We start from the raw sequence: 27,794 nt of genomic DNA, 5'->3' as shown, positions 1-27,794 counted from the left end.
AACAATGCGCCCGGCTGGGTTGTGTGGACTTCAATCCCCAGCAGGCATTGCGCCAGACACAACGGGAACTACGGTGGCCGAGGAGGGGGGGTTGTGTACCCCGTCTCGGTCCTTTCCCTCCCAGAAGCCCGCGGGCGGCTTGGAACCCCGTCGGTAATCATGGCCGCGGGAGCCGGGACAGCGGGCCCTGCTTCCGGCCCGGGCGTTGTGCGTGACCCGATGGCGTCACAGCCAAGGAAACGGCCCAGCCGGGAGGGCGGGGAGGGCGCGCGGCGATCGAGCACGATGGCGGGAGGAGGCGGGAGCAGCGACAGCGGCGGGCGGGTGGCGGGCCGGCGGGCATCGCGCAGCGGCGGGCGGGTTCGACGGGGGCGGCACGAGCCGGGGCTGGGAGGCGCGTCGGAGCGGGGCGCGGGGGAAGCGCAGCTGGAGGAGGCGGTCAACCGCTGGGTGCTCAAGTTCTACTTCCACGAGGCGCTGCGGGCCTTTCGGAGTAGCCGGTACGAGGACTTCAGGCAGATCCGGGACATCATGCAGGGTGAGGGCCGGCCCGGGGCCGCGGGAAGAAGGAGGGTCTGTGGGTGCATGCCTTGGGGTCCCCGGGCTCGCGGAGCCAACCGTGTCTTCTTTCCCAGCGTTGCTTGTCAGGCCTTTGGGGAAGGAGCATACGGTGTCCCGGTTGCTGCGAGTTATGCAGTGTCTGTCGCGCATTGAAGAAGGGGAAAATTTAGGTATGGCTATTTTTTTGTGTTCTTTTCTGGGCTCACTTACGTAGGGTTTTGTTATTTTCAAACTTAACATCCGGGACTGAAAGATTCCGGGTTAAAGTGCACTACTGTTTGCACCACGGAGGTCTTTTTCGTTCAATGGTGCTTGAATTCCCTGGTTGTAGTTTTCTGCAGTTAAGATTCCTTGGCTAGTTTTATGTGGTTTTTTTGTTTTCTCCCACCTGTTAATTGCACACCCATTTTTGTTGCTGAAAATAAGTTACATCCTTAAGGACACATCCTTCCCTCCCTTTCTCCCCGTAGTAGAGCATGAAAACCCCCTAGCTCCCCTGCACACCCCCAGTTGAACTTGACAGCTGCTTGACAAATTGTCTTCAGTGTTGGCCACTTCTGTCTCACAAACGTGTTATTCTGGATTTTAGTGTTTCAATTGAGCAGTGTTGAAAAGTATTGAAAGTCACATGAAATATGTTGATTTGAAGCTGGGTGTGGTGGCACATACTGAGGCAGAGGCAGGGGGATCTCTGAGTTTGAGGCCAACCTGATCTACAGAGGGAGTTCCAGGACAACCAGGGCTACACAGAGAAACCCTGTCTCGAAAAACAAACAAAAATAAAATTGGTTATTTTAAACTGCAAATCTTTTGTTTATTTTTCTCAAAACAGGGTTTCTCTGTGTTGCCCTGGCTGTCCTGGAATTTGCTTTGTAGACCAGGCTGGCCTGGAACTCACAGAGATCTGCCTGCCTTTGCCTCCCCAGTGATGGGATTAAAGGCTTGTGCCACCACCTGGCATAATTGCAAATCTTACTGGGTTTGCATGGCTTATTATTGTTAAACAGGATCTGTTTACATAGCCCTGACTGTCACTGTGTAGACCAGATTGGCCTCTGCCTCTCGAGTGCTAGGACTAGATGCGTGGTTTGCATGGTCCTTGATGCACATGAGTCTTATGGTGTCTTCATGTTTCCATAGAAAACTGTGTCTACTTGTTGGACGTGTGTGCTGCTCCTTAGGAAAGAGCTTGAAGGGAGTCCTGTGCTTTGTCCTAGATTGCTCCTTTGACATGGAGGCCGAGCTCACACCCCTGGAATCGGCCATCAATGTGCTGGAGATGATTAAAACAGAATTCACACTGACAGAAGCAGTGGTGGAATCCAGTAGGAAACTGGTCAAAAAGGCTGTAAGACACTGTTCTTCATGTTTTCTTTTTTTCATCTGGCAAACATTGGCGGTTCTTGAGGATGTATTGTAGAATCTTCTCTGTGTGGGTGGGTGGGGGCAAGCAACATATCCTCTCTTCACATGTCCGCTTTCTCACCTAGGCTTGGAAAGTACTCTGCTCTAGTTTTGGTCTTTGTGGCCTTGGCAGGAGGGGCCATTGCACTGGGAAGTGGGTTGACATTGAAGATTGCTGTTTTGTAAGTTATTGTACCATTCAGGAACACTGAAAAGAGGCCCCAAGCATTTCTGGTCCTGGGTTTGGTCACCATTGTCTATCACAAGCCAGAAGGAATGGCTAGGGCCTTGGAAAATGTGGAACGGAGCTCTGCTGAAAGGGACTTAAAGAATATTCTCTGTGGTCAGACTGGACTCAGAGTCAAGTAGAGAAAGAGAATACTGCAGAGAGTATTCTAGAATATCAACGCCAGATTGCTTCTAGTAGAACTCTTAAAGCGTAGAAGTGGGTTTTTCTTCTTCTTCAGTAACCGAGGCTAGGGGCGTGGAAGCAGATGCAGAGGTAGGGATAGAACGCAGCTCGGCATTGCCTTTGTAAAGGAAAGTTAGGGTAACAGGAGAACAGAGAACTCCTGAAAAGGATGAGATCTCAGAGGTGGAGGAGGGTAGAGGGAGAAAACCTTGTTTCACAAGGAAGACATTGACCGTGGATAGTGTACTCAAATATCCTGTTTTTAAAAAAAATCTAATGTGCGTTGGGTCCAGATACCTATTCAGTTCAGGACCTGGAGCAGGAACTTCTGGTTAGCCTTGCAAAGAATACTTGGATGATTATTATTCAAGGAAGAATAAGCCCATTGTAGAGTTTTAGTATAGGGAAGTCAGGTTTGTGTTGGGGGTTAAATGCCAGAAAAGTCATTAACAATGGAGGAGAAACCCAAGGGTACTTTGAGAACAGCTCAGATTCTTCTGAATGGAAGAAATGTTACTAGTTCAGAGTAACTTATTCCATCCTTTATAAACAAGGGATTTGAGTTGTCATCCGGCCTCTCTTGTCGGGGAGTCTTTGAAGGCATACATACATTATAATTTTATTACTTAAGCACATGGATCTCTTCCTGTTCTTGTTTATTTGGGGGGTCTTGTTTTGAGAGAGGGTCTTATATGTAGAGTGGCCTCGGTGTCCATCTTCTTGCCTTAGCCTCCTAAGTGCTGGCATTATAGGCTTTACCACCACAACCAGCTAAGTGACAAAGTTCATGTTTTAAACATTTGTTTGTAATGTCTGTCAGCGAAATCTAAACTCCCTGGGGCTGGAGAGATGGCTCAGTGGTTAAGAACACTGGCTATTCCTTCAAAGAACCCAAGTTTAGTTCTCACTACCTGCTTGGCGGCTCATAACCATAACTCCAGTCCCAGGCCCTCTGGAGCACTAGGCATGCATGTGTTGCTCAGACATGTGTGTAGACCAAACACCCATAGGCATAGAATAACAATGATTTTTTGTTGTTGTTGTTTAATCTAAACTTTAAAATAGTCAGCCATTTTCTTCTGTCAGCTTCCATGTGTTTTTCAGTCTACCAGGCTGTGTCTTATACTTCTATATTACTGTGGTTTGGAGAAGGGGAAACAGTCTCACTATGTGTCCCTGACTCCCCGACTGTCCTGAAACTCTGTGTAGCCCAGGCTGCCCTGGAACTTGCTCTTCCCCTCTTGCCTTTACTTCCTGGGTGCTGAGATTACAAGCATGCACCACCATGCCTGGCTGCCTTGTTTTTTTTTTTTTTTTTTTTAAACAGTGCTGTGCAAAGGTCAGAAAAAGGAATTTTCACTAAACTCTTGTTATGTCTTTTGAATTTTGTATTATGTGCACATACTACACCGAAGATAAAATTATTGAATGTGTGCTAGGCAAGCACTCTATTGTGGAGCTGCATTCCTAGTCCTTCTGCATTTGTTACTTCAATATAACAAATTGCTCTAAGACTTAGCAGCCTAAAACGGTGACTCATAGCCTTTAGTTTCCAAAGGTCAGGAAGCTGTGGCCTACCTGAGTCGGTTTGGCCCAGGGTTTCCAGTAAGGTTGTCGTCAAGCTGTCAGCTGGAGTTGCTGGTGCTGTGGCTTTTAGTGGTAGTCTTTGTGCCTAGCCTGGGAGGGGCCCCATATTCAATCCTCAGCACTGCAGAAATAAGTAAAAAACACAATTACAGCCATTTCAAGACTCAGCTGGTGCTGGCAATGGTGATGCTAATTTGAAATTCTTACTCAGGAGGCTGAGGTGGGAGGATCTTGAGTTGCAAGCAGGCCTAAGCTAAGAAGATCCCATCTCGGGTCTGAGAGATCTGACCCACACTCTGATGTGCCTGTTAGCAGGACTCACACTCTAGAGCAGCTGTGGGATAGTGTACATGGGACTGTCAGGAGGTCAGGATCTCTGAGGACCGCCTGGGTCACAACTACTTTGATCCCCTGGTTACCTAATGACACTTTCTGGATTTCTCATTTAGTGCCCTAGAGTCTCTTAATGGTCATCTTAGAAAATACTATGGGATGCCTAGGTTCATTTAAGCTTTGTAAAGTGTTCTAGTAATGTATTATTTTTTGTTTTTGAGGAGGGGTCTCACTATGTAGCCTTGGTTGGCCTAGAACTTGCTGTGTAGACCATGCTGGTCTGGAACTCAGAAGGCCTTCTGCCTCTGTGCCTCCCAAGCGCTGGGATTAAAGACATTATCACACTGGGCAAAGTGTTTAAAATATTAAAATAGGGTCTGGGGGTGGGGGCTGGAGTAATGGCTTAGTAGTTAAGAGCACTGACTGCTCTTCCAGAGGACCTGGGTTCAATCTCCAGCATCCACATAGCAGCTCACAACTGTCTGTAATTCCAGTTCTAGGAGACCCAACACCCATGGCAAAATGCCAAGGCACGAAAAAAAGTTAAATTTAAAAAAAAAATTAAAAAAATATATAATTCTTCATGTTGTGGTAACCCCCAACCGTAAAATTATAAACAATAAAATAAAATAGGGTCTGGGAGGCTAGGCGGTGTTGGCTCACGCCAGCACTCAGGAGGCAGAGCCAGGCAGATCTCTGTGAGTTCAAAGCCAGCCTGGTCTACAGAGTGAGTTCCAGGACAGCCAGGGTTACACAGAGAAGCCTTGTCTCAAAAAAATAAAAACAAAACAAAAAAGAGTACTGACTTCTCTTCCAGAGGCTCCTGGTTCTGTTCCTAGAATCCATATGGTACCTCACAACACGCTATAACTACTGTCTCAGGGGATCTGATGCCTTCTTCTGGCCTTCTCAGGTACTGCACACACATGGCATACAGACATCCATGCAGGCAAAACACCCATACACATAAAATAAAATTTTTGAGGGGAGTATGTTTTGAGACCAGGTTTCACTGTGTAGCTCTGGCTGTCCTGGAACTTAATCTGTAGACAGGCTGGCCTCAACTTAGAGATCTGCCTACTTCTGCTTCCAAAGTGCTGGGATTAAAGGCCAGTGCTACCACCACCCAGCAAAATAAAAAATTTTTGAATGAAAGTTTACTTGTTAAAGTTTGATATAAGAGCGGGACTAATGAGGGCCTGTAAAAAATCCAGGCTGTTTAGGAGACTGGAACAAGTTCAAGGTCAACATGATGAACTTAATGAGATCCTATTTTAAAAAAGGAGGAGAGTGAGATGGTTCAGCAGGTAAAGGCGCTTGCTGCCAAGTCTGACACCAGAGCTCGATACTCCCAGCCCCGCCCACATGGTAGGAGGAGAGAAACAAGTAGGCATGTTGTCCTCTGACCTTCGGGAGCTCCGGGGCACACAGGCTTGTACACGTGTGTGGACACACGATAAGTAATGCAAGTGTGTTAAAAATGAGGGCCAGTGGGGTAGCTCTGCGGTGGGTGTGAGCTGCTGTGTAGGTGCTGGGAATTGAATCTGGGTCTTCTGTAAGAACAAGTGTTCTTAACAACTGAGCCAACTTCTAACCTTGTGATTTGGTAAAGTTAAACAATGAAACTATATTATCTTTTTGTTTTGTTTTGAGATAAAACAAGGCTCTTTGTTGAGCTTGATAAGTAGCTGGAAGATGACCCTTGAACTACTGATCCTCCTGCCTCCACCTCCCAAATGGCTAATACATGTTTTTGTTGTTTTAATATGTGGGGGCCAGAAAGATGACTTGGTGGTTATGAGCGCTTACAGCTCTTCCAGAGGACCTGGGTTTGGTTCCCAGCACCCACTCAGAGCTACCTGTGGCTCTAGTCCTAGATGATCCAGCATGCTTTTCTGGTTTCTGTGGGAACCGGGCATACACATGGCACACATGCATATATGTAGAAAAATGTGAAGAATTTAAAATAAGTAAAGAGTGTGTGTGTGCTGTGTGTTAGGTACCCACAGAGGCCAGAACGGGACTTTGATTCCCCTGAGCTTGCGTTATAGGCAGTTGTGAGCTTCCTGGCTTGGTGCTGGGACTGGAACTCTGGTCCTCTGCAAAGCAGCGAGCACTCTTTTTTTTTTTTTTTTTTTTTTTTTTAGATTTATTTATTATGTATACAGCATGTATGACTTCGGGCCAGAAGAGGGCACCAGATCTCATTATAGATGGTTGTGAGCCACCATGTGGTTGCTGGGAATTGAACTCAGGACCTCTGGAAGAGCAGTCAGCGCTCTTAACCTCTGAGCCATCTCTCCAGCCCCTAAAATCAACTTGTTTAAGGGGGCAAAAAGCACAGCTGTAAATAGAGAAGCCTGAATGCCGACTCCCTGTAACCCAGTACTGGGGCAGTGGGGCGGGAAGACGAAGAGTCGGTCTGAGTTTCATGGTGAGGAGGGTCAGTCTTCAAATGACGGCCAAAATAAGCCAACCGAAAAGCAGCTGTGGTGGCTGAGGTGGCTACCAAGCCTGACAGCCGAGTTCAGTGCCCAGGACTCACATGGTTGGGGGAAAATCTGTATGTTGTTCTCTGACTTCACGTGTGCAGTGGTTGTTCACCCCCATACAACAAAGTAGTTTGATTTTTAGTTTCTTGAAGCCAGGATCTCACTATATAGCCTTCGCTGGCCTGAAACTTTATGCCAGACTGGCTTTGAACTTATGAATTCACCTGCCTCTGCTTCCTGAGTTCTGTAATAGAGGTGTATACAATGCCCTGCTTTTAAAAAAAATTAAAGAATTGTGAACTAAAGCCACTGTGAGTGCTCTGGTGATACAGGTCTGTAATCTCAGGTACTCAGTTCTGAGGCAGGAGGATTGTAAATTCTGGGCCTGCCTAGGTTGTAGAATAAGTACAAAGGTAGTTAGCAACTTAGTGAAACCCTGTCTCAAAATTCAAAAAGAGATCTGGAGAAATGACTTAGGTTAAGAGCATGTACTGTAAGCCTTTAATCCTAGTACTCGGGAGGCAGAGGCAGGTAGACTTCTGTGAGTTCGAGGCCAGCCTGGTCTACAGAGTGAGATCCAGGACAGGCACGAGAGAGAGAGAGAGAGAGAGAGAGAGAGAGAGAGAGAGAGAGAGAGAGAAAGAGAGAGAGAGAGAGGGAGAGAGAGAGAGAGACAGAGAGAGAGAGAGAGAATGAGAATGTACTACTCTTAGAGAGGATCTGAGCTGTATTGCCAACACACACATTAGATCACACCTGTAACTCCAGCTCCAGGGGGACCCAACACCTCTGTGGGTACCAGTGCTCAAAACAGACCCACCCATGTCCATGTGCACATAACTGAAGATTATTTTTTTCAATTTACAAAGGGCTGGGACTAAAGCTTAGTGATGAAACATTTTTGTAGTGGGTGTAAGCCCTAGGTTCAGGGTCCAGTACCACCAAAGCAGACAACCCTGCCTGCTGTGGGGAACCAGTTAGTGGCCAAACTTATAAATAACTCCAAAGAAATTCTGCTTTACTTTAGAACATGAGCATGATATATTTTTATAGTTAAAAAGTGCCATGGGATCACTTTTGAGCCTTTTGGCTAAGATGAGGTAACTTTTCTCAACAATTTAATACCTGGTACGTTCTCCTATCCAAGGACGATATGGTAAATGGGTTTTTGGAGCCAGGAGATAGAGTAGGAGCTCACTCCACCTCCTCCATGCATAGGCTGGTATTGTAGTACCTCCAGGAACTGTGGACCCTGTGGGGGTTTTAAAAGATGCTAGAGAGGATTCAGATGACTGGAACAGTTGCCATTGCTGATGGGATGTTAAGTGGTACACCTGCTCTGTATCAACAGTTTGGTTGCTGCTTCGCCTAGGACACATTTGCTCTAAGGACCCCACTCCTGCATATTTATCTCAAAGAGTTGTTCACACATAAACCCGTGGCTAGCATCTCTGTTCACAGTGATCAGAGCTGACCCATCCAGATGTTCTTGAATGGGAAAATGGGTCAACTGTAATATATCCCCAACAATACAGAATGCTCAGCAACAAGAAAACTGAACTTCTGACAGTCCAGCAACAAGATGAGCTTGAGGGCATTGTGCTGAGTAAAAGAAACATGCTTCATACAGTTGGTGATGAATGACTAATCCCCCAGCTCCGGGGAGGCTGAGGCAGGAGGGTTTGAGGGGATGAGACCCTGTCTGACAAGAGCAGAAGCAGTGCCCTTCAGTCCTGTAATGCTGCAGAGACACAAAGGAGCAAGAAGAGCAGTTGAGGAAAGGGGGTACGGGAGGGTGTTGCTTTGTATCTTGTGTTACAGAAGTCTGGGCATCTTAACATTTGGTGCCATATGCCCTAAACAGTTTTGCTGTGTGCAAGTTAAGTGCAGTTACACCTAATAGGACTGATGTGGCTTATGAAAAATAAAAGCTGTGTTGATTTATGAAAGTTAGTATGATATTTATTCTGAAAATGACATGTATGTAAATAAACATTGGATCTTTCAAGAATTGTTATCATGCCTGCTTGTCCAAGAGCATTTGGCACTGGTTCCATCTGCCCTGGATTGCATGTAAAAGTCTCCTTTCAGTTACCCAGGCACTGTTGCCTTTCCCTGTGTGGATATTCTCTCGGGGTTTCTCTACAGACACCTTTTCCTCTGTGGCTGATAAAAACATCTGGTCCTACCTGACTCTTGGTCGTTTTTAAATCTGCTGTTGCCGTGGGCTGTTTGCCAGTCTCAGTAATTCCCTGCACACTCCAGCTAGAGTCGATAGCTGGCATTTGGGGGATAAGAGGCTTGTTTCTCATTCCCCAGATTTGGCCTCAGCCCTTTTCTGAGTAGAACTAGCGGAACGCTGTGGTGAGCACACCGCTTGTCCGTTTTCCCACATTACACCCTCTCACCACGCCCCACCTCTGCCTCAGAGTTCTTATACCCAAAAAATTGGAATCAATTGTTCTGTGGACCTGAAATTTTGGGCCTCTGGAATGACTCCTGTCTGTTTGTCTTCCTTAGGCAATCCAGTTTAGATGGGCTGTCTGTAACCCAAGGGATCCACTTTGCTCGCTCAGGCATTAAACACAACAAAAAGCTGCACTTAACGGCTGCTCATGCTGCTTGAGCAGTCACGTTGGCTTTTAAGCGCAGAAATTTGATGCGATGTGAAAATAGTCATAGGTAGTTAAGAAAATTTAGCTTCTCAGCAGAGTATGTTTTGATATTTGATATTCTAATGACATCTGTCATTACAAAAGTTTTAAGTTTTTCTCCCTTTTGTAGGCTGTCATTATTTGTATCAAAAACAAAGAATTTGAAAAGGCTTCAAAAATTTTGAAAAAATACATGTCCAAGGACCCTACAACTCAGGTAAATTTGATACATTTTTTACTCCTGTGACTTAATCCATCTTACTGTCTTTGTGGAGCAGTAAGAAAAGGATTCTTTGTTAACACTGACATTTATCCCAGGTGTGGTAGGACACACCATTAACTCCAGCACTTGGGGAGGCAGATGCAGGCAGATCTTTGCAAGACTAGCCTGGTCTATAGAGTGCATTCTAGGCCAGCCAGATCTAGAGTACGACTTTGTATCTCACTCCCCCCCCCCCCAAAAAAAAAAGTCATTTAAGTATTCACCTTTAAATACCCAACATCTTGTCTGTGGTCCCAACCTCTGAGAGCTTAAGCAGGAGGATTGCAAGCTTGAGGCCTGCCTTGGGCTATATAGAGAGTTGTAAGGCCAGCCTAAGAGACACAGTCTTAAAACATGCTTCACATCTTATTTTTAAGGTAACAGACTGGCTTGAGTGTCAGACTGGCCTTTCATAAACCACTTGTTTTTCTTGTTCTATCTTTGTGATAGAACATTTAAGTAACCAGTACCAGATAATCAACAAAAAGTATGAGACTTCTAGCCCTGTCTATATAAATGTTAGTCCTGTAGACTTGGAGGGCTACTTTGGAAAAGTGTGGAAGTCATTTTGAGCTATAGCCTCAGTTGGGTTCTCTTCCCCCAACTTGTATTATTTTATAAACTTACATTTTAGGCTGGGGAGTATTACTTAATGGCAGGGCATTTGCCTAACATGCCCTGAGTTTGAAAACACACACACACACACACACACACACACACACACACACACACACACACACAACCCACTCTATCCCTGTTTGATGTTGTTTTGAGGCAGAGCCTCTCTATATAGCTGTGGCTGTTGTTGAACTAACTATGTAGACCAGGCTGGCCTCAAATTAACAGATATTTGCCTGCCTCTACCTCCCACATGCTAGGATTAAAGGCATGTACCACCATGCCTAGCAAAATCCCCTTTATCTTTGAAGAACTAACATGTAGATAGTACAGAATTCAAAAGGTATTCTAAGGCCTGTTAAATCAGTAAAGGTACTTGACAACAGGCCTGGCACCCCGACTTCCATCCCCAAGACCCAACACCTGACCTTCATGCAAACAGAATGGAGCTGGGGTAATAAAAGAGTTGAGTGAAAATTCCCTTGTCTTTGGCCCTCACCCACTCTCAGGCAGCCGTTGTTATTTTTATCCTTTCAGAGATACTGTCTACAAGCAAGTCTGTTGTATGTGCACACGTGAACACATTTTCCTTTTCCTTCTGCATGTGGGAGGCAGGCAGACGTTTCACACTGATTTGAACACTTATCCTTTTTTTTTCCTTACTATTGTAGCAAGGGATTTTCTTTTAATTTTTTTTTTTTAAGATTTATTTATTTAATGTATGAGTGCTCTGTATATGAGTCCTGTATCTGCAAATACAACTTTATGCCAGAAGAGGGCATCAGATCCCACTATAGATGGTTTTGAGCCACCATGTGGTTGCTGGGAATTGAACTCAAGACCTCTGGAAGAGCAGCCCATGCTCTTAACCCACTGAGCCATCTCTCCAGCCCAGGATTTTTTATAAACATGTAATAGAGCCTCTTTGTCCCTTTTTTGTGACTAGCTACACAGAAACCCACTCATTGTGGCTGAGCTGTGATTGATGAGCCAATCATTTGAGTTGTCTGACGTATTGCAGATGTTTTGGTGGTATTCTGCCCCAGCTCAGCCCTGAAGTTTTACTGTTCTCTTCCTTTCTCCTGTTACAAACGTCAATCTTACATGTAGAAGCTCAGAACTGATCTCCTGAACATTATCCGAGAGAAGAACTTGGCCCACCCTGTTATCCAGAACTTTTCCTATGAGACCTTCCAGCAGAAGATGTTGCGTTTCCTGGAGAGCCACCTGGATGACACGGAGCCCTACCTCCTCACGGTGTGCCTCAGCCTCTCTTCTTCCCATAACCATGTTTTGAAGTGAAAAAATGGTGCGACATTGACTGTGTTATGTGCACTACCTGTGAGATGCCTAAGATGATGGAACCTACCTGGATTCTCTCACCTGCATTTGAGACTCTTTTATGTGGGACCAATCTGGTAGTTAAAGTAGAGCCTTCTCTTACAATCCTGGTTCCCACAGGTAGTGAAATTTGAGCTGAGGTAGATGTGGAACCATGGGAGTTGATAGTGAGGGCATGTGGTGGGAGGAGAGATTGGAAGTATGATACAGTCTAAAGGAGCCAGATGAAAGTGATCCTTTTTTTTATCCTTCTCTATTTATTTTATGTGTATGTATGTTTTTGCCTCCACAGATGCCTGTGCACCACAGATATGTAGTGCTCATGGAGGCTAGAAGGTGTCAGATGCCCTGGGACTGCTGGAGTTACTGATTGTTGTGAGCCACTATGTGGGTGTTGAGAATCAAAGTTGGGTCCTCTACCAGAGCATCCAGTGCTCTTCACTGCTGAGCCATTCTCTAGGTGTACCCCCATCCCTTTCTAGATATGGTCTCGCTATGTACCCCTGGCTAGCCTGGAAAAGTATGCAAACCAGGCTGGCATCAAACTCATAGCAATCCGCTTGTCTCTGGCTCCAGAGTGCTGGGGTTAAATGTGTGGGCCACCATTCTACACTGGCCTTATGAAGATATTCGTTTAGTTGGACTCTAGATTTTGTGGTAAGGCACACCACTACTCTGTACAGTAAAGAACATGAGTTTTGAGGCTAGCCTGAGCTATAGCAAGTCCCTATCCAAAGAACCTAATGACTAGAGATGTAGCTTATTAAAACTCTTGGTCTAGTATGTATAAGGCTCTGGGTTTGATTCCAAGACCACCAAAAAAAAAAAAAAAAAAAAAAAAAGAGGGAGTAAAGTCGGGGAGCCATGATTTTGATAATGTTAAAAATAGCCTATCATAATGGGAGATCTGAGGCCTTTATTAGAGTAGTGTCAGTGGTGGATCCTGTCAGCTCTTTCACAGATCGCAGGTCACCTGTAAACAGGTATTTGGAATAGCTAGCCAGGAAGCATCTGGATGCTGGAATTTTGGTCTAGATGTGTTTCATTCCTTTGCATTTTGGGTAACTAGAAAATACAATGCTGCTCCTTACATGAGGGTGGAACCCATCAAAGACGCCAAGTCACAGTATCCAAATGAGTGGAACAGTCTAGACTTAGAGTAAGAGGGAGACAGATGGACAGAGTTAGGGCCGGAATGACCTGCCTAGGTCTTCCTGTGCAGGGTTGGTAAGGATTTTCAAATAGAAATAGCTGTCAGTAAGACAGGCATTTGTGAGATACAGTTAAACGTTACATAACAAACTATCCTAAGTTTTGAAAAACTGTTAGAGCCAGGCGTGATGGCACACCCCTATAATGCCAGCAAGTCCAAGGCGAGCCTGGTCCATCTGTCAAGTTGTAGACCATCCAGAACTGAGACCCTGCTGAAGGAAAAAAAAGGAGGGGCCAGGAAAGGTTGCTCAGTGTTTAGGAGTACCCGCTGCTCTTGCAGAGGACCCAGGTTAGGTTCTCAGCAGCCACAGGTGGCTCACAACCACCTGCAACTCCAGTTTCAGGCAGTGTCCTCTTCCGGCCTGCATGGGCATGTGGTACACATGAACTCAGCAAGTGTGTGCACATCTATGTGAAAATGAAAATATATAAAAAATCATTTTTTAAGAAGAAGTAGGGAAAGAAATTTAACTTTTATTCCTGACTCCAAAAGAGACTTGGGAACCAGGGACTAGATAGGACTGAGGTTGGAAGGACAAAAGTACAGTGCAGAGAGTCCTCCATAGTGTCGCTACTGTATTATGATAAGGAAGAGAAGTTTGAGGGTGACCCGTTGTGCTGTGCCCGTCTGTGTCCTCCAGCCAGTAAGTTTATGGATTTGTAAATGCGTTGCTTTGTGGTAAGTGGGTTTTTGGTGAAAGAAGCAGACACTAAATGAACTTCAGCAGCTTCCTCTTCCTAATGACACCCTTCCTTTCCCAGATGGCCAAGAAGGCTTTGAAATCTGAGTCTGCTGCTTCAAGTTCAGGGAAGGAAGAAAAGCAGCCAGTCCTGGAGCCAGTGGAAAAGCCACTTAGAGAGCCTTCAAGGTGAGAGTGTCCTTTTGTGATTGCTCAAGGTCGGTTTCTCTTAGTGGATTTGATGACGTTACCAGGTTATTGGCACAGCACACTGTGAGAGGTAGAGAACGTGGCTTAGGAAAATGAGGTTAGCTCTCTGGGGTCTCCAAGAGAAGATCCTGATGTGCACTTCCCCAAAGGTTCTGTTGTACTATAACACACACAGTGTGCACACTCCTTTTGTTTCATGGAGGGAGAGTCCACTTTGTTGCCTGTTGGGGCCAGGAACTCAGCAGTACCCCCTCAGCTTCCCGTGTGCAAGCGGGGCAGCGTGACCTGCCGGGCCTGGCCCGATCATTGTCTTTGAATTCACTCAGGAAGCAGTGTTCAAGTAATGAGTCAGAGCTGGGCATGGTGGCACACAGCTCTTTTGGTTGGTTGTTTGGTTGGTTTTAGAGACAAGGTTTCTTTGTGTAGCCCTGGCTGTCCAGGAACTCATTCTGTAGACCAGGCTGGCCTTGAACTCAGAGATGTCCTGTCTCTGGTGGCATATAGCTTTAATACCAGCATTTAGGAGACAGAGGCAGGAGACTCTGAGTTAGAGGCTAGACACTAGAGGTCTATATAGTGTAGTGGCGTTCCTGCTGAGCTGCCCCTGGCCCAGCTCCAGAGTGAGCACCGGGCCCTAATCCATCTTTTGTTAGCAGACACCTTTGGTTTCCCTTGTTGCCCTCTATGTGAATCCTGTCTTGATTTTCCCAAGGATACAAAGCCTATGTAAAACTGGATTCAGGAAACCCGGGAAACTGTGGTACCTGCACTTGGCATTGCATTGTTGGGAGCCCCTTTCAGGTTGTTTTGAGCATATGGAAATTAACTGGCTAAACTGTATTGGAGAGAAATAAAACTGCCCTAGGTGAAGGGTTAGTGCTTCAGTCTTTCCCAGGCTGGACCCCCCTGCAGCGATGAAAGGCTAAATTCATTCTTTTTTTTTTTTTTTTTTTTTTTTTTTTGGTTTTTCGAGGCAGGGTTTCTCTGTGTAGCTTTGTGCCTTTCCTGGAACTCACTTGGTAGCCCAGGCTGGCCTCGAACTCACAGAGATCCGCCTGGCTCTGCCTCCCGAGTGCTGGGATTAAAGGCGTGCGCCACCACCGCCCGGCAGCTAAATTCATTCTTAAGATGCCTCTGTGTCTTCATTCCACGGACCGCGTGAACCCACACACTTGTGTAGCGACCCAAGACAGGATTCACATAGAGGGCAGCAAGGGAAACCAAAGGTGTCTGCTAACAAAAGATGGATTAGGGCCCTGTGCTCACTCTGAGCCAGGCCAGGGGCAGCTCAGCAGGAACGCCGCCACACTATAGTGAGAACCTTTCTCAAGGAAGGAAAGAAAGAATGCAAGTCAGAATCTCAAGTCTGGTGATGTAACAGGAAAGTCAAAAGTGTAGATTCTTTTGGGGGCCTGGGTATTGGTGCTTTTTTTATTAACCATAGAAGAAAAGGTTTGTTTAGCTCACAGTACTAGAGGTTTGAGTGCCCATATGTGGTAATGGCCTTCTTTTTTGGTTTTTTGAGATGGTTTCTCTGTGTTGCTTTGCGCCTTTCCTGGAACTCACTCTGTAGCCCAGGCTGGCCTCGAACTCACAGAGATCCACCTGCCTCTGCCTCCCGAGTGCTGGTATTAAAGGCGTGCACCAGCACCGCCTGGCAGGTGATGGCCTTCTTGCTGATATGCCAATTGATGGGGGGGGGGCGGGGGGAGAGAGAGACTCTGATCTTGAGCACATTGGTAGTTTATCTTAGGGCTCTATCCTGATAGCCTTTTCTAATCCTCATTACTTTCTGGGGCCCCATCTTCAAACCAGGAGTTCAATGTCAACATGTGACTCACTGAAACCATATCTGAATCATAGCACCCTGGTTTGAAATACAGAGGGCCAAATGGATCCTAAAATGATACAGTCCAAAAACAGGCAGGCGGATTTTCTGGTTTGGGCAGTTGCTACTTTGTGAGAGTGTCTAAACATTCCAAATCTTGAGTTTGGATTTCATGTGTGAGACATCCTTTTTTGTGTAAGGTTAGATTTCTCAGGTTTTAAACAGATTTATTTTATTTTTTAAATGTATACATGAGTGTGTATGGTGAATATGGGTGCCTGTGGAATCCAGAAGAGGGCATTGGAGTTCCTGGAGCCGGAGTTATACACAGCTGTTATTAAGCCACCTGGTATAGGTGCTGGTAACTGAATTGGGTCCTCTGCAACTTTTGAATGTTGATTTTAGAAAACAGCGTTGTATATGTTAGATAGTCGGACATACTTGTCAGGGGAGGTTGGTCTTTTCCTGACAGATTTTACTCTAACCTCATTAGCTGTTCCAGAGGATTGATAAACTTTCTGTAAAAGTCAGTCTCATGCTTCCAGATCACATGGCACAGCACTCGCTCAGAATTCTCAAGCCACGGTTTCTAAATGTATTGCGGGTATAGACCATTGGTTGCTTCTCGTACGAGGGTTGGACTGGGATGGCTGAAAGAGTGGAGATTTCAGTGAGACTGTGGTGTTACCAGTTGGCTGCCCAGGTAGATGTGAGGTTGGCGGGTACTACTCAGAGCTCTTACATGATGGAAAACATTGCTTTGATCATACAGGCTAAAAGGGTTGATAGCGCGCAGGCTGGAGACCTCTGCAGAGAATAGCATTGGCCTTGGCGCCTGTAAGGTTCTCTTGTTTGGAATTTAAAATTGATTCAACTTAGATCTATGCTCATTAAGTGAAGGCATTTATAAACAACAGCTGTTTAAAGGAAGCAGGCACTGCCTCACCCCCACCCTCACCCCTGTGTTTATTTTATTTTGATGGAGAGTCTGAAGAGGCCTCTGTTGGAAGGGTTAATCTTTGCAGAATCCTGCCTACTTGTATGTGCTTCCACACTGGGGAGACTGACTCTCCTGTGCGTGTTTTATTTGCAGACAGCCTCGGAACACTACAACCACCATTGGAATCAGAACTCTGAAGGCAGCTTTCAAAGCTCTGTCCACTGCACAAGACTCAGAGGCGGCTTTTGCAAAACTGGACCAGAAAGATCTGGTACTTCCTAATCTAGCATCCCCATCATCACCAACCCACAAAAACAAGAGACCCAGGAAAGATGAACATGAAAACTCAGCTCCTGCTGAGGGTGAGGGAGGCTCAGAACTGCAGCCCAAGAACAGTCGGATGACGATAAGCAGATTGGTTTTGGAGGAGGACAGCCAGATTACTGAGCCCAGCCCAGGCCTCAACTCCTCCCCGGAGGCCATGTCAGCATCACCATCCAAGTCCAGAGCTCTCAACCAACCCCTCACAGGGGAGAAGAATCCCAAGTATGAAGACCTTCTTTGTAGCAGTTTTGGGGCTGGTTGGCGGTCCTGGGTTGGGCCTGGTTTTCCTTCCGTGAATGAAGTAACCGTCAGCTAAGTTACTCTCCGCCGCCGAGGCTTGCTCAGACTGCTAGAAGGAGACTGGCGCAGAGTGACAATGTAGCGGTCCCTGCCAGTTCCCAAGCCCACTGTAGGCTGGCGGCACTGCCCCGGGCAGGAGTAAGGAGGGAGGGCCTCGGAGCCTTCTGCCGGCCACTCTGAGTGCCTTCTTGGTGAAATCTGTCTGAGTTGGGCCTCATTATACTTGATATTTATGGAGAGCAATGGATACTTAGTTTTGTACCTTTTCATAGGTGTTTGAGACTCAGCAAAATTCAGTAAAGATTTCCTAATCTTCCATGTTCTGCCAGCTGCTCGGGGGCAGTGGTTAGAATATGTTAATTCTATTAATTTTATTCCCCACTGTGACTCCCACCCCAGGTTTTGAGTTTGGCTACCTTGTGCCCTGCAGGGACCCACCCTGCAGACACTGGTTTGCTTGCTCCCTGGAACATGCCGTTTGTTTCTCCTGCTGTACATCCCCCCTCATTCCCACGGTGGACTGTCCTCCTCCATCACTGCCTGTCAGAATTCCATTGGTGCTTCGAAGGGCTTTCTGGGCCCAAGCACTTCCTGTGTGTCTTCCTGAACCCCAGCACCCTCTGAGGTGATGTTAGCCCTGTTGTGTAGATGAGGAAGGCTCGGAAAGGAGGTCACGCAGCAAACGTGGCTTTTCAGGGTCCTAATCCGTGTGGTGTTGACACAGCAGCCAGGACCACAGACATCAGGTGCCTCTCTTGAAGCTCTTAGCTCCTCCGTGAACTCCTCCCCGGCTGGCCCTGCTGTATGTCATCTACCTCACTGATCTCCCAAGGCCATTGCCGTCTCTGTGCGCTGCTGTGTGTTGTGATTGTTTGGAGAACCTGCTCTGATCTGCAATGTGAAGGCCATGGCGTGTGGTGACATGGTTTCCTCCGGACAGATTTGCACTCTATGTACCACTCTCACCTTGGGAAACGAGTCCCTGGCAGACATAGTTAATGGCAGCTCTACATACCTTGTCCTCCTTTGATACATGATCCGTTTATTTCTCAGAGAAGCCCTGTGTAGATACTGCCCCATGAGCAGACGAAGAAACAAGAGCTTTCAGGATGCCAGGAGGATTGTAAACGGGAGTGTGTGGGACAGTTGCAGACATACCCAGCGCTGTAGTGTGCCCGGGGTCTGGAGTGTGATGGGTGCCGTGCCGTGCAGCAAGAGTTGGCAAAATCACCTGCTGCCTGTTTTGTTAATAAAATTTAGTGGAACAAAGCCACACCCAGCAGGTAGGGCTTGTCCATGGCTGCTGAAGCGTTCTGGCTGTGGAACTTTGAGTCATGGCAGCCGAGGTGGGAAGGTTTGCAGAGCCGCACACACTGTCTAGTGAGCCCAGCCTGAGGAAGTGCGTGAGGTGCCTGTGAGCTGGGGGAGAGTTCCTGAGCCTGCTTAGACAAGTCTTGGGTGGACTGCGTCCTGGAGAAGAACGAAGGTTGAGCTGGCCTTGAAGGAGTAGGAAGGTAGCAAGTGCCTTGTCAGAGGACTTGAGACAGTATTGTAGCTTGTGTGTGGGCCTGGGACACCAGGAGACTACAGCACAGGGACCGCCCAGCTGGCCAGGTCTTAAGTTTGTAGTGTCGGGCAGCAGCTTCTCAAACTGCAGGAGTCACATTTAAAGGTTTTTTTTTTTTAACATGTATGTTCCCAGGCCTGGGGGGCACCGCTGGGGGGCAGGGGGAGGGGGTATGAAGCCGGAGACAGCTACAGATGAGCAGGGAGAGGCAGGGCTCGTGGGAACTGCCTGAAAGGCAAGGCCAAGGCTGTATGCCTGGATTTGTCTGTGCTCCACAGCACCTTAGGGATTTGCTAGGAGTTTATTAATCAAGTCAAAGGGACTCTTAGAACTTGTATGTAAGGCATGATACATACATTAAGGGTCACGGTTTCCCTTGGAGAGGAGGGAGACACCAACCCAGCAGCCACAGGCTGCTTGACAAGTCCCTACTAGATCAGAGTGCATGAAGTTGTAACTTAGCTGGTGAGGAATATGAGATCCAGAAGTGGCCTGACTTGCCCAGGACCACAGGCCCCCCGACAGCTAGGAAGACTGTGCACAGCCCCTTCCCCAAGTGAGCAGTGAACATCGGCCATCGGCAGTCGGGCACCACACCGGTGCTTAGGCCTCAGGCAGTCCCGCCAAAACATCTGTGCAAAGGGAGAGTTCAAGAAAGACAGGTCACTAGTAACTACCTTTGAAAACGGCAGAGGGCGGAAGTGGTAGCCTCAGGAAGTGAGGTTCAAACTGCCTGTCAGGACGGGGAAAGCAGGAAACTTAAAACCGGAGCCTGGTTGTTACCTGCCTCTGTAAATAGCAGTCCGCAGTAAAACTAAAAGAGGCTTGTGGTACCACTCCGTTTCAAGGAAGTTCCTCTCGAGATCTAATCGGAATTAACAGCACACACTGTCCCCCATTTGTCTCAGCTACTTGGTTAGGTACTTAGGAAAATGACAGAAGAGAAATTTGGGGGGCCTTGACTGGTTGTGGATGGCCTCAGGTTGGCAGAGATGGGCAGAGGCTTTCTGTGCTGGGATCAGTGGGTACAGGTGTCCTCGAGATTGACAGTGTTAGGCTGAGGATGCCGCTTAGCTGGTAGAATGCTTGCCTAGCGTGTGTGAGGCCCTTCATTTGGCCCTCAGCACTGCATCCAGCCTGGTGGCACGTGCCTGTCGCAGCTTGCGTGGAGGTAGAAGGGTCAGAAGATAAAGGTCTCCTTGATTATACAGCACATTCGAGGCCAGTCTGGGCAACCCTGCCTCAAAGGAAAAAAGAAAGAGATGTTTTTTTACAGTATGAAAGGCCTATAACTCTCCTGAGCAGGGAAGGTACTCCTGGGCAGAGGTAAAGAGGAGCAGAACAGCCTGGGTTGCTGAGGGGCAGCTGTTCTCAACCTGTGGGCCATGACCCCTTCCCAGAGGTCACATGTCAATCATACTTACATTACAGTTCACAACTAGCAAAATTGCAGTTATGAAGTAGTGAAGAAATCATTTTATGGTTTGGGGTCACCACAACATGAAGAACTGTATTAAAGGATCAAAGCATTAGATGTAGTGTGTAGTGGTGTGGTGGAGCCGAGGTAGGGAATGGCCTGGATTCATAGAGCATAGAGGAGAATGTGCAGACTGTTGTTGTTTATATCGTCTGGCATGCGTATTTCAGGCTGGCTTTGAACTTGGGATTCTCACAGCTTAGTCTCCCAAATGCTGTAATTACAGGTATGTGCCACAGTGCCCAGTCGATATGCTTTTGCGATGTTGGATTTAGGAGGAGAAAAAAGGCTAGTGTAACACTGATGCAAGGTATCTTGAGTTAACTCCGGGAATAGGCAGGGTACCAAAGTCAGTGTAAATGCAGTGGAGCGTGGCCCTGAAGGAGAGGCTGGAGTTTGCACCTCTAAGTCAGAGAAATGCTGAGACCTTTAAAGGACCCCGAGTGACTGGGTATGTCGATGCATGCCTGTAATCCCAGCACTCAGAAGGGAGAGGCAGGAGAATTGAGCTCAGGGCCAGCATGTGCTTAGAGTATAGTCCTATCTAAAAACATCAGAAAAAGAAAACTAAACAAATGAGGAAATGAAAGCAATTTGGAGGGAGATGGCCATATGGTGTACTTTACTCGGTGCCCAGTTTGAGGCGTGGCTCTGCAGCCTGGGAGGTGTTCATGTGTGGAGATGCCTGGCTGGCCGAGGAGGAATGATAGCGAATTTGAGCATTGTGTGGTGTGAATCCTGAGTGAGCACTGAAGGACTGAGGTCAGAGCTTGTGGAGGGCGTCTCTCATGGCTTATCTTCATTGCTCTCCCCTAGAGTGTCCAAAGACAAGTGGAACGGCCCTAACGGGCTTGAAGAAAAAGAAATTTGGGTGGAAGAGGACCAGCTGTTTGAAGTTCGGGGTAAGTCCCAGACTTCCCTTGCCCTCTTGCAAATGTCTGCTGGTGTGCGATGCATGTTTCTGTTACGTCCGTGTTCCGGGGCCTCTGTCCCACTCCCTGGTCTCATTTTGAATCATCAGGGGTCAGATTGTGTTTGTTTTGTTGCAGCAGGGTCTTGCAGTGGAGCCCAAGCCGGTCTCAGTTCAGGATCTTCCTGCCTCAGCCTCCCCGGTGCTGGGATCACGGCATGTAGCCGCATTTGGCTCCCTGTATTTTTTCCCCTTGGCAGGGTGTTGGTGAGACAGGGTCTCATGTAGTCCAGTATGTCCTTGGACTTCCTGGGTAGCAGCTGAAGATGGTCTTGAACTTCCAGCCTTCATGCCCCTGCTTCCAAAGTGCTGGGATTATGGTCATCCATTATCACATCTGGTTTTTTCTGTTTGTTTCATTTGGAGGCAGGGCCTCACTGTGTAGTCCTGGCTGAGCTTAAACTCTGTGTAGACTAGACTAACCTCAAACTCACAGTTCCATGCACCTGCCTGTCTCCTGAGTGCTAGGTCTCCTGCATTAAATTTTTTTAATTCCATTTTACTTATTTATTTTTTGTGTGGGTGGGGAGGTGGCATGTGGGAGTCAGGACAACTTGCAGGGGTCTGTTCTCTCCTACCCTGTAAGTCCCAGAGATCAAATTCAGGTCATCAGCAGGTGCCTTTACCTGCCGAGCCATTTCCCTGGCCTCTGTATTTCTTAAAATAAGTCTCTGGTGTGTGTGCTGAGCTACATCCCCAGTCCAAGTGAAAAGAAAAGACGTCTGACCAGTTTCTGTGCATACATGTATGGGGTAGGAGAATTTGCTTTACGTAATTACATCTGAAGCTCTCAGCGTTTGTTTTAGACTCTTCCCCACTACATATTTTACATTCTAACAGAAATAGCTGAATGCTAACCTTCATTTGGAGGATTGTAAAGACTTGTAATCGCGACAGTAATTCTTTCCCAGGGCCAAAGGTCGGCCTTAATAAGTACCTCCAAAGGGCCAGCAAGATGACTCTGGGTAAAGGCACCGGCTGCCACGTCACTTGAGCCAAGTTCAATCCTCAGACCCCACATGGTGGAAAGAGAGCAGCAGCTCCCAACTTGATCTCTGTTCTCCACGCTCTTGCTTTACTGTGAGTGCACCGCATACATAGACATACAAAGTGAAAAGATTTTTTAAAATTTCATTTAAAAAAAGTTTTAAAGTTCCTTCATAGAGACTGGACATGGCTGACTTGTGCTTTAATGTGAGCACTCCTGTGGCAGAGACCGGAGGTTCTCAGAGTTGGGGCCAGCTAGGACTACACAGTGAGGCTGTTTCAGTGGGGTGAAAAAGAAGAAAAAAACAAATTACATTTATTTTAGCCGGGCAGTGGTGGTGTGGCATCCCTTTAATCCCAGCACTCAGGCGGCAGAGGCAGGCCGATCTCTGTGAGACTCAGCCAAGGCTACACAGAGAAACCCTGTCTCAAAAAACCAAAATCATTTGTACACACACATGCTGTGGATTGTGTGTGAGGGTCAGAGATCAGCTTGAGGGAGTCAGTTTTCTTCATCCTCCATGTGGGTCCTGGGGATTGAACTCAGGTCGTCAGACTTGGCCACACACACTCTTACCTACTGAGCCATCTTGCCAGCTCCCAAGGAATTTAAATTCTCAGCAGAAAACAGTGAAGTGATGATATTTCAAAGCAGTAATTGTCAAGGGGTTGTAACTCAGGGAGTATATACAGCCGTGTATATATGCACACATGTAGTAAATCTTTGTAAGATTGTATTTTTAATTATGTATGTGTGTATGGGTATGTGCATGTGACTTCAGTACCCACAGAATCCAGAAGAGGGTGTCGGATCCCCAGAGTTGGAGTTACAGTTTATTGAGAGCCACCTGGGGCGGGTACTAGAAACTAAACTTAGGTCTTCTCAAAGAGCTGAGCTATCTCCCCAGCCCTAAATTTGTATTTTGATATTTTGGCCATGGAATTTAACCTCTTGTGCATGCTAGACAAACACACTACCACTGAGCTATGTCTCAGCCCTTTATTAAACTTTTTTTTTTGGTTTTTCGAGACAGGGTTTCTCTGTGTAGCTTTGCGCCTTTCCTGGAACTCACTTGGTAGCCCAGGCTGGCCTCGAACTCACAGAGATTCACCTGGCTCTGCCTCCCGAGTGCTGGGATTAAAGGCGTGTGCCACCACCGTCCGGCTATTAAACTTTTTTTTTTCAAGATGATTCCTCTGTATAGCCCTGGCTGTCCTGGAACTCACTCTGTAGACCAGGCTGACTTCAAACTCAGAGATCCTCCTGCCCTGCCTCTTAAATGCTGCAATTAAAGGTGTGTGCCACCACTGCCCAGTTCCAATAAATTTTGATTAATAACAGACTTCAAACTCTTTACCAAAACCATTATTTTCTCCGACCCCCCCCCCCCCAGCTGAGGACCGAACCCAGGGCCTAGCGCTTGCCTAGCAAGCACACTGCCACTGAGCTAAATCCCCAACCCCCAAAACCATTATTTTCTAAAACCACTGAGGGACTATCACACTTAAAAGTTTGATATGGGCCAGGAGGTGGTGGTGCACTCCTTTAATCCCAGCATTGGGGAGGCAGAGGCAGGTGGATCTCTGAGTTCAAGGCCAGCCTGGTCTACAGAATGAGTTCCAGGACAGCCAGGGCTATACAGTAAAACCCTGTCTCAAAAACACCTTAAAACAAACAATTTTTGCAAGTCTGTTTGTAAAACACTTCTTTGTACAGGTTCTCAGAACCTGAAGTGACTGCAAATAAAAAACAGAAGAAATTACTCTTTCATGATGTCCTTTGAATTCTCAGTGTCAGTGAAATTTGTTTTGTTCTGGTTTTGCCATTCTGGGGATCAAACTCCATCTTATTCAAGCTGGGCAGTCACTCTAGCACAGAGCTGTCTCCCCAGCCTTCAGTGCCTGTGGAATTGAAATCAAGTTTTTCCTTTGGGGATGTTCTGTTTCCTTCATGTGAACTCTAAACTAAGTGTGCTTTTCATGTTTTCCAACAGCGCCAGATGAAGACAAGTCAGCCTCTTTAACAAGAAAGCAGGTAGGTAGAAACTTGTTTAAACTTTGTGTGTGTGGATGTTTTGCCAACGTGTAAGATTTTATTTTTAATTATATGTGTGTGCGCTTGTGCATGTGACCGCAGTGCCTGTGGAATCTAGATGAGGGTGTCGGTTTCCCCCAGAGTTGGAGTTGCAAATGACCGATAGCCACCTGATGATGGTGCTGGAAGCCAAAATTGGGTGTATCTTTGTACCATGTGTGTGCCTGGTGTCTGCAGAGGCCAGAGAGGGAATCAGATCACCAGAAACTGGAGTTACATTATAGATGGTTTTGAGCTATGATGTGGCTGCTGGGAATGGAACCAGGTCCTCTGGAAGGCCAGCCAGTGCTGTGCCATCTCTCCAGCCCTTAAGACTCTTTTCTGATGGGAACAGGTAAAATAGGTTTCCCTTCTCAGGCCAAGATTACCCGTATACCTGGTAAAAAGACCTCTTAAGACAGTTCAAACTAAGGTCAACAGTGGGTTTGTTGTTTGGTTTTTGGGACTAGGGGTTAAACCCTCGCACATGCTTGGTGAACACTGTGCCCCTGAGCTGCTGTACCCTAGTCCTTGACTTTCTTCTTTTTAAGTTTCAGTGTTTTTTTAGTGTTTTAGCTTTTGTGTGTGTGTGTGTGTGTGTGTGTGTGTGTGTGTGTGTGTGTGTGTGTGAGTGTTTTGCCTGCATGTATGGCTGTGTACCCCAGGAAGCCAGAAGAGGAATCTGATCTCCTGAAATTGGAGTTTACAGATGACTGTGATCCACCATACAAATGCAGGGTCCTCTGCAAGGGCATCAAGTGCTCATGACCACTGAGCATCTCTCCAGCCCCCCAGCAGTCATTATCAATAAAGAATGGCATGTCAGAACATTGATGATTACTAGTTATCCAGACCCACAGTGTTTGGTTTGGTTTTTTAGAACACATCTGTCTCTGTAGCTCTGGCTGTCCTTGCAAAAGAGATCTGCCTGCCTCTGCCTCCCAAATGCTGGGACTAAAGGTGTGCGCCACCATTGCCCGGCTCATACTGTGTTATTGGGTTCCGAGTATTCTCGTAGGATTTTTTGCTTTGGTTACCTCATCAATATGTGGGAAAGAGGTAAGTGACAAGTCTTGACAGGTTTTATGGTTTCCTTTTGCAGAAGTGGACCATAGAAGAAAGCGAGTGGGTGAAGGCCGGAGTGCAGAAGTACGGGGAAGGAAACTGGGTTGCCATTTCCAAAAGTTACCCCTTTATTAACCGAACAGCTGTGATGATCAAAGATCGCTGGCGGACCATGAAAAAACTTGGCATGAACTGAAAAGGCCTCTCATTTCCACAGGATTCACAAGAACATGGTTCTGAATAATCGTCGCTGATGCTCTGATGTCTCTTTCAGAAGCTGGACTGAGATGAGAATTGTGGGCAGCCTTTCTGTCCAGGGAGGTCCCATGTACACTCCCATCACTGTTGGAGATCATGGAGCCGAGAAGCAAAGCCAAGTCTACCCATGTCTGCAGCAGAGGCAACAGGCACACAGCTTGTACAGTGCAGAATATCATTAGCGTTCGTTCCCCTTTAGTGGTTTGCTTCGATTTGAATCCCCAGTAATCCATAGAACCTTCTCCTGAGAAATGATGGAATCCATTAGGAGTACTTACGATCCCATGACCTGTTCAAACCAGCAGTGTGAGCATTATCTGGAATGAACTTAATCCGTGTTGAGTTTTGGCCTCCTGACTCGAGAACAAAGGGACTCTGTGTGTTGAGAGGTCAGTCCTCGTGGAACCGATTCCTTTGAAAACTGTTGAACCACTTGCATCATCAACCCTGGACCTGACTGCCTTGGCATCCGCTGCTAACGTGTGCTGGGCTACATGGCAGGTTTATCCTCCACACTTCTCATGTGGTTACAAGTGTGTGTTTGGTAAAGTGGTGATTGTAGATAAGCTTAGCTCCCCACCCCCATCCACCTCCTCCTCAGAGCCCTTCCTTATGCTGAACTTTTAAAGCTTAAGAACCAGGCCTGGTTGAACCCAATGCCTAACTCACCCTCTGTGACGTGGTTGCTCCCACACCTCCCTGGTCGTGCTGTGGTCGTGTCTTGCACCGGAATCCAACACCCTTCCCTTTTGTACAGTGTTGTGCTTGCTGTCTTTCAGACACCCTTAAAACTGTCTTTTTAGCAAAACAAAAACAAAAAAATTCAGTAAAGTGTTTTCTGTAATCTTTTTTTAACTATGAGAATGAATTGTTCCTACTGTAGCGTTCTTCATTAAAGTCTTGCTTCTCAAGCTTCCGGAGCTGGTTAATTACAGTGCACCGTGTACTCAGGTGTGGGCAGTGGGGTCTACAGGCCGCCTCACCTCCTGAGCTACTGTGAAGCCACTCCAGTCCTTGGATGCCCTGTCACACAGGCTGTGGCTGTCTCTTCTCTATGTGTCCCTTCCTCGAAGGATCACTTTATCTAGGGACTAAACAGTCCTTACTTCCTGTCTTCTGAGTGAGTGCTAGGCAGGTTTAGAGATGTGTGGAAGTTTCCATTAGTCTTTAACCTAACTGAAGTGTGGAAAGTGCAGGTTCAGAACCTGTCGCTGTGTGTGTGTGGCATTTGGTACTCGCGCCCTCTTAACCAGCCAACACACGAAGCCACAGGGAAGTGAGACCCGCAGCTGCTCAGTGCTGTGCCTCCCTCCATCCCTGATTAGAGTCACGACCTTGCCCTCAAATCCTGCCCTTAGAGGCTCTTTCCAGGGAGACTGGTGAATTCTCAGGTAGCATTTGTCGTGTTTCCACAGGACTTCACTGTTTATACAGGGCTCCCGAAACAACGTTGCTTTGCTCTCTTCTGAACTATAGAGTTTTCTATGGGTGCTGCTTGTAACATAAGTGATGTTAAGACCATGCTGGCAGTGGAACTTGACAGAGAAATCCGTGTCCCTGTAGAATGAGGTAGTCCCAGGCTCGCCTGCCTTACAAACTGCCCCCAGAGCAACCAGGCCTCCCAGTTGGTGAGATGGTTGCTGTGGCTTCAGTGGAACTGAAGTCTGTTGTCTGCTTGTTAATACTTGGAGCCAGTGGGATGAATTCTGGGAAATTCTTAGTTTAAAGGTGCCAATACAGTGTATTTTGTTTTTGTTTCCTGGAACTTGATCTGAAGACCAGAATGGCCTTGACCTCACAGAGATCTGTCTGCCTCTGCCTCCCCAGTGCTGGGATTAAAGGTGTCCCACCGCCTGGCAGAGTGTTTTTTAAATGCTTTAAATGCTCCTCTTCCTCCTCCCTCTGTTCTAGAGCAAGGCAACTTCCCAGTAGTGTCCCTACTGAAGAAGATGACCCCCCTTCCCTGTAGTTTTTTAAAGACTGTATTAGTTACTTTTCTGTTGCTGGAAAACACCATGACCAAGGCAACTTACAGAAGAAAGAGTTTATTTGGGCTTAGGGTTCTAGAGGGATAAAGAATCCATCATGAAAAAAAAAAGAATCCATCATGACCAGGCAGCTGTGGCACACGCCTTTAATCCCAGCACTGGCATGGAGAGGCAGGCGGATCTCTGAGTTCCAGGCCAGCCAGGGCTGCACAGAGAAACCTGTCTCAAACCCAACAGTCCATCCCGGCAG

General features: G+C 46.9%; 1 protein-coding gene and 1 non-coding gene across 3 annotated transcripts; both read left to right on the top strand.

The window, feature by feature from the left end:
* Positions 1 to 144: 144 nt before the first annotated feature.
* Positions 145 to 26,467, top strand: Terf2 (telomeric repeat binding factor 2). 2 transcript variants are annotated; one of them, XM_006974146.4, is made up of 10 exons: positions 145 to 538; positions 636 to 731; positions 1,779 to 1,909; positions 9,574 to 9,660; positions 11,434 to 11,580; positions 13,639 to 13,745; positions 16,688 to 17,080; positions 21,019 to 21,104; positions 24,154 to 24,194; positions 25,336 to 26,467. In XM_006974146.4, the coding sequence occupies exons 1-10, from the start codon at positions 160 to 162 to the stop codon at positions 25,492 to 25,494; spliced, it is 1,626 nt and encodes a 541-aa protein (XP_006974208.1). In that variant the 5' UTR covers positions 145 to 159; the 3' UTR covers positions 25,495 to 26,467. The 2 variants fall into 2 exon arrangements, with proteins under 2 accessions (XP_006974208.1, XP_015848458.1); XM_015992972.3 differs by lacking the exon at positions 9,574 to 9,660.
* LOC121829927 (U2 spliceosomal RNA) lies at positions 7,860 to 8,045 on the top strand. Its single transcript, XR_006072976.1, has one exon. It is a non-coding gene; the product is annotated as a U2 spliceosomal RNA (small nuclear RNA).
* Positions 26,468 to 27,794: the final 1,327 nt, after the last annotated feature.

The sequence above is a fragment of the Peromyscus maniculatus genome, chromosome 5 (assembly GCF_049852395.1).
Source record: "Peromyscus maniculatus bairdii isolate BWxNUB_F1_BW_parent chromosome 5, HU_Pman_BW_mat_3.1, whole genome shotgun sequence".
In the NCBI taxonomy this organism is placed as follows: domain Eukaryota; kingdom Metazoa; phylum Chordata; class Mammalia; order Rodentia; family Cricetidae; genus Peromyscus; species Peromyscus maniculatus.
The sequence above is the reverse complement of the archived record's forward strand: the minus strand, read 5'-3'. Positions and strand labels throughout refer to the sequence as shown.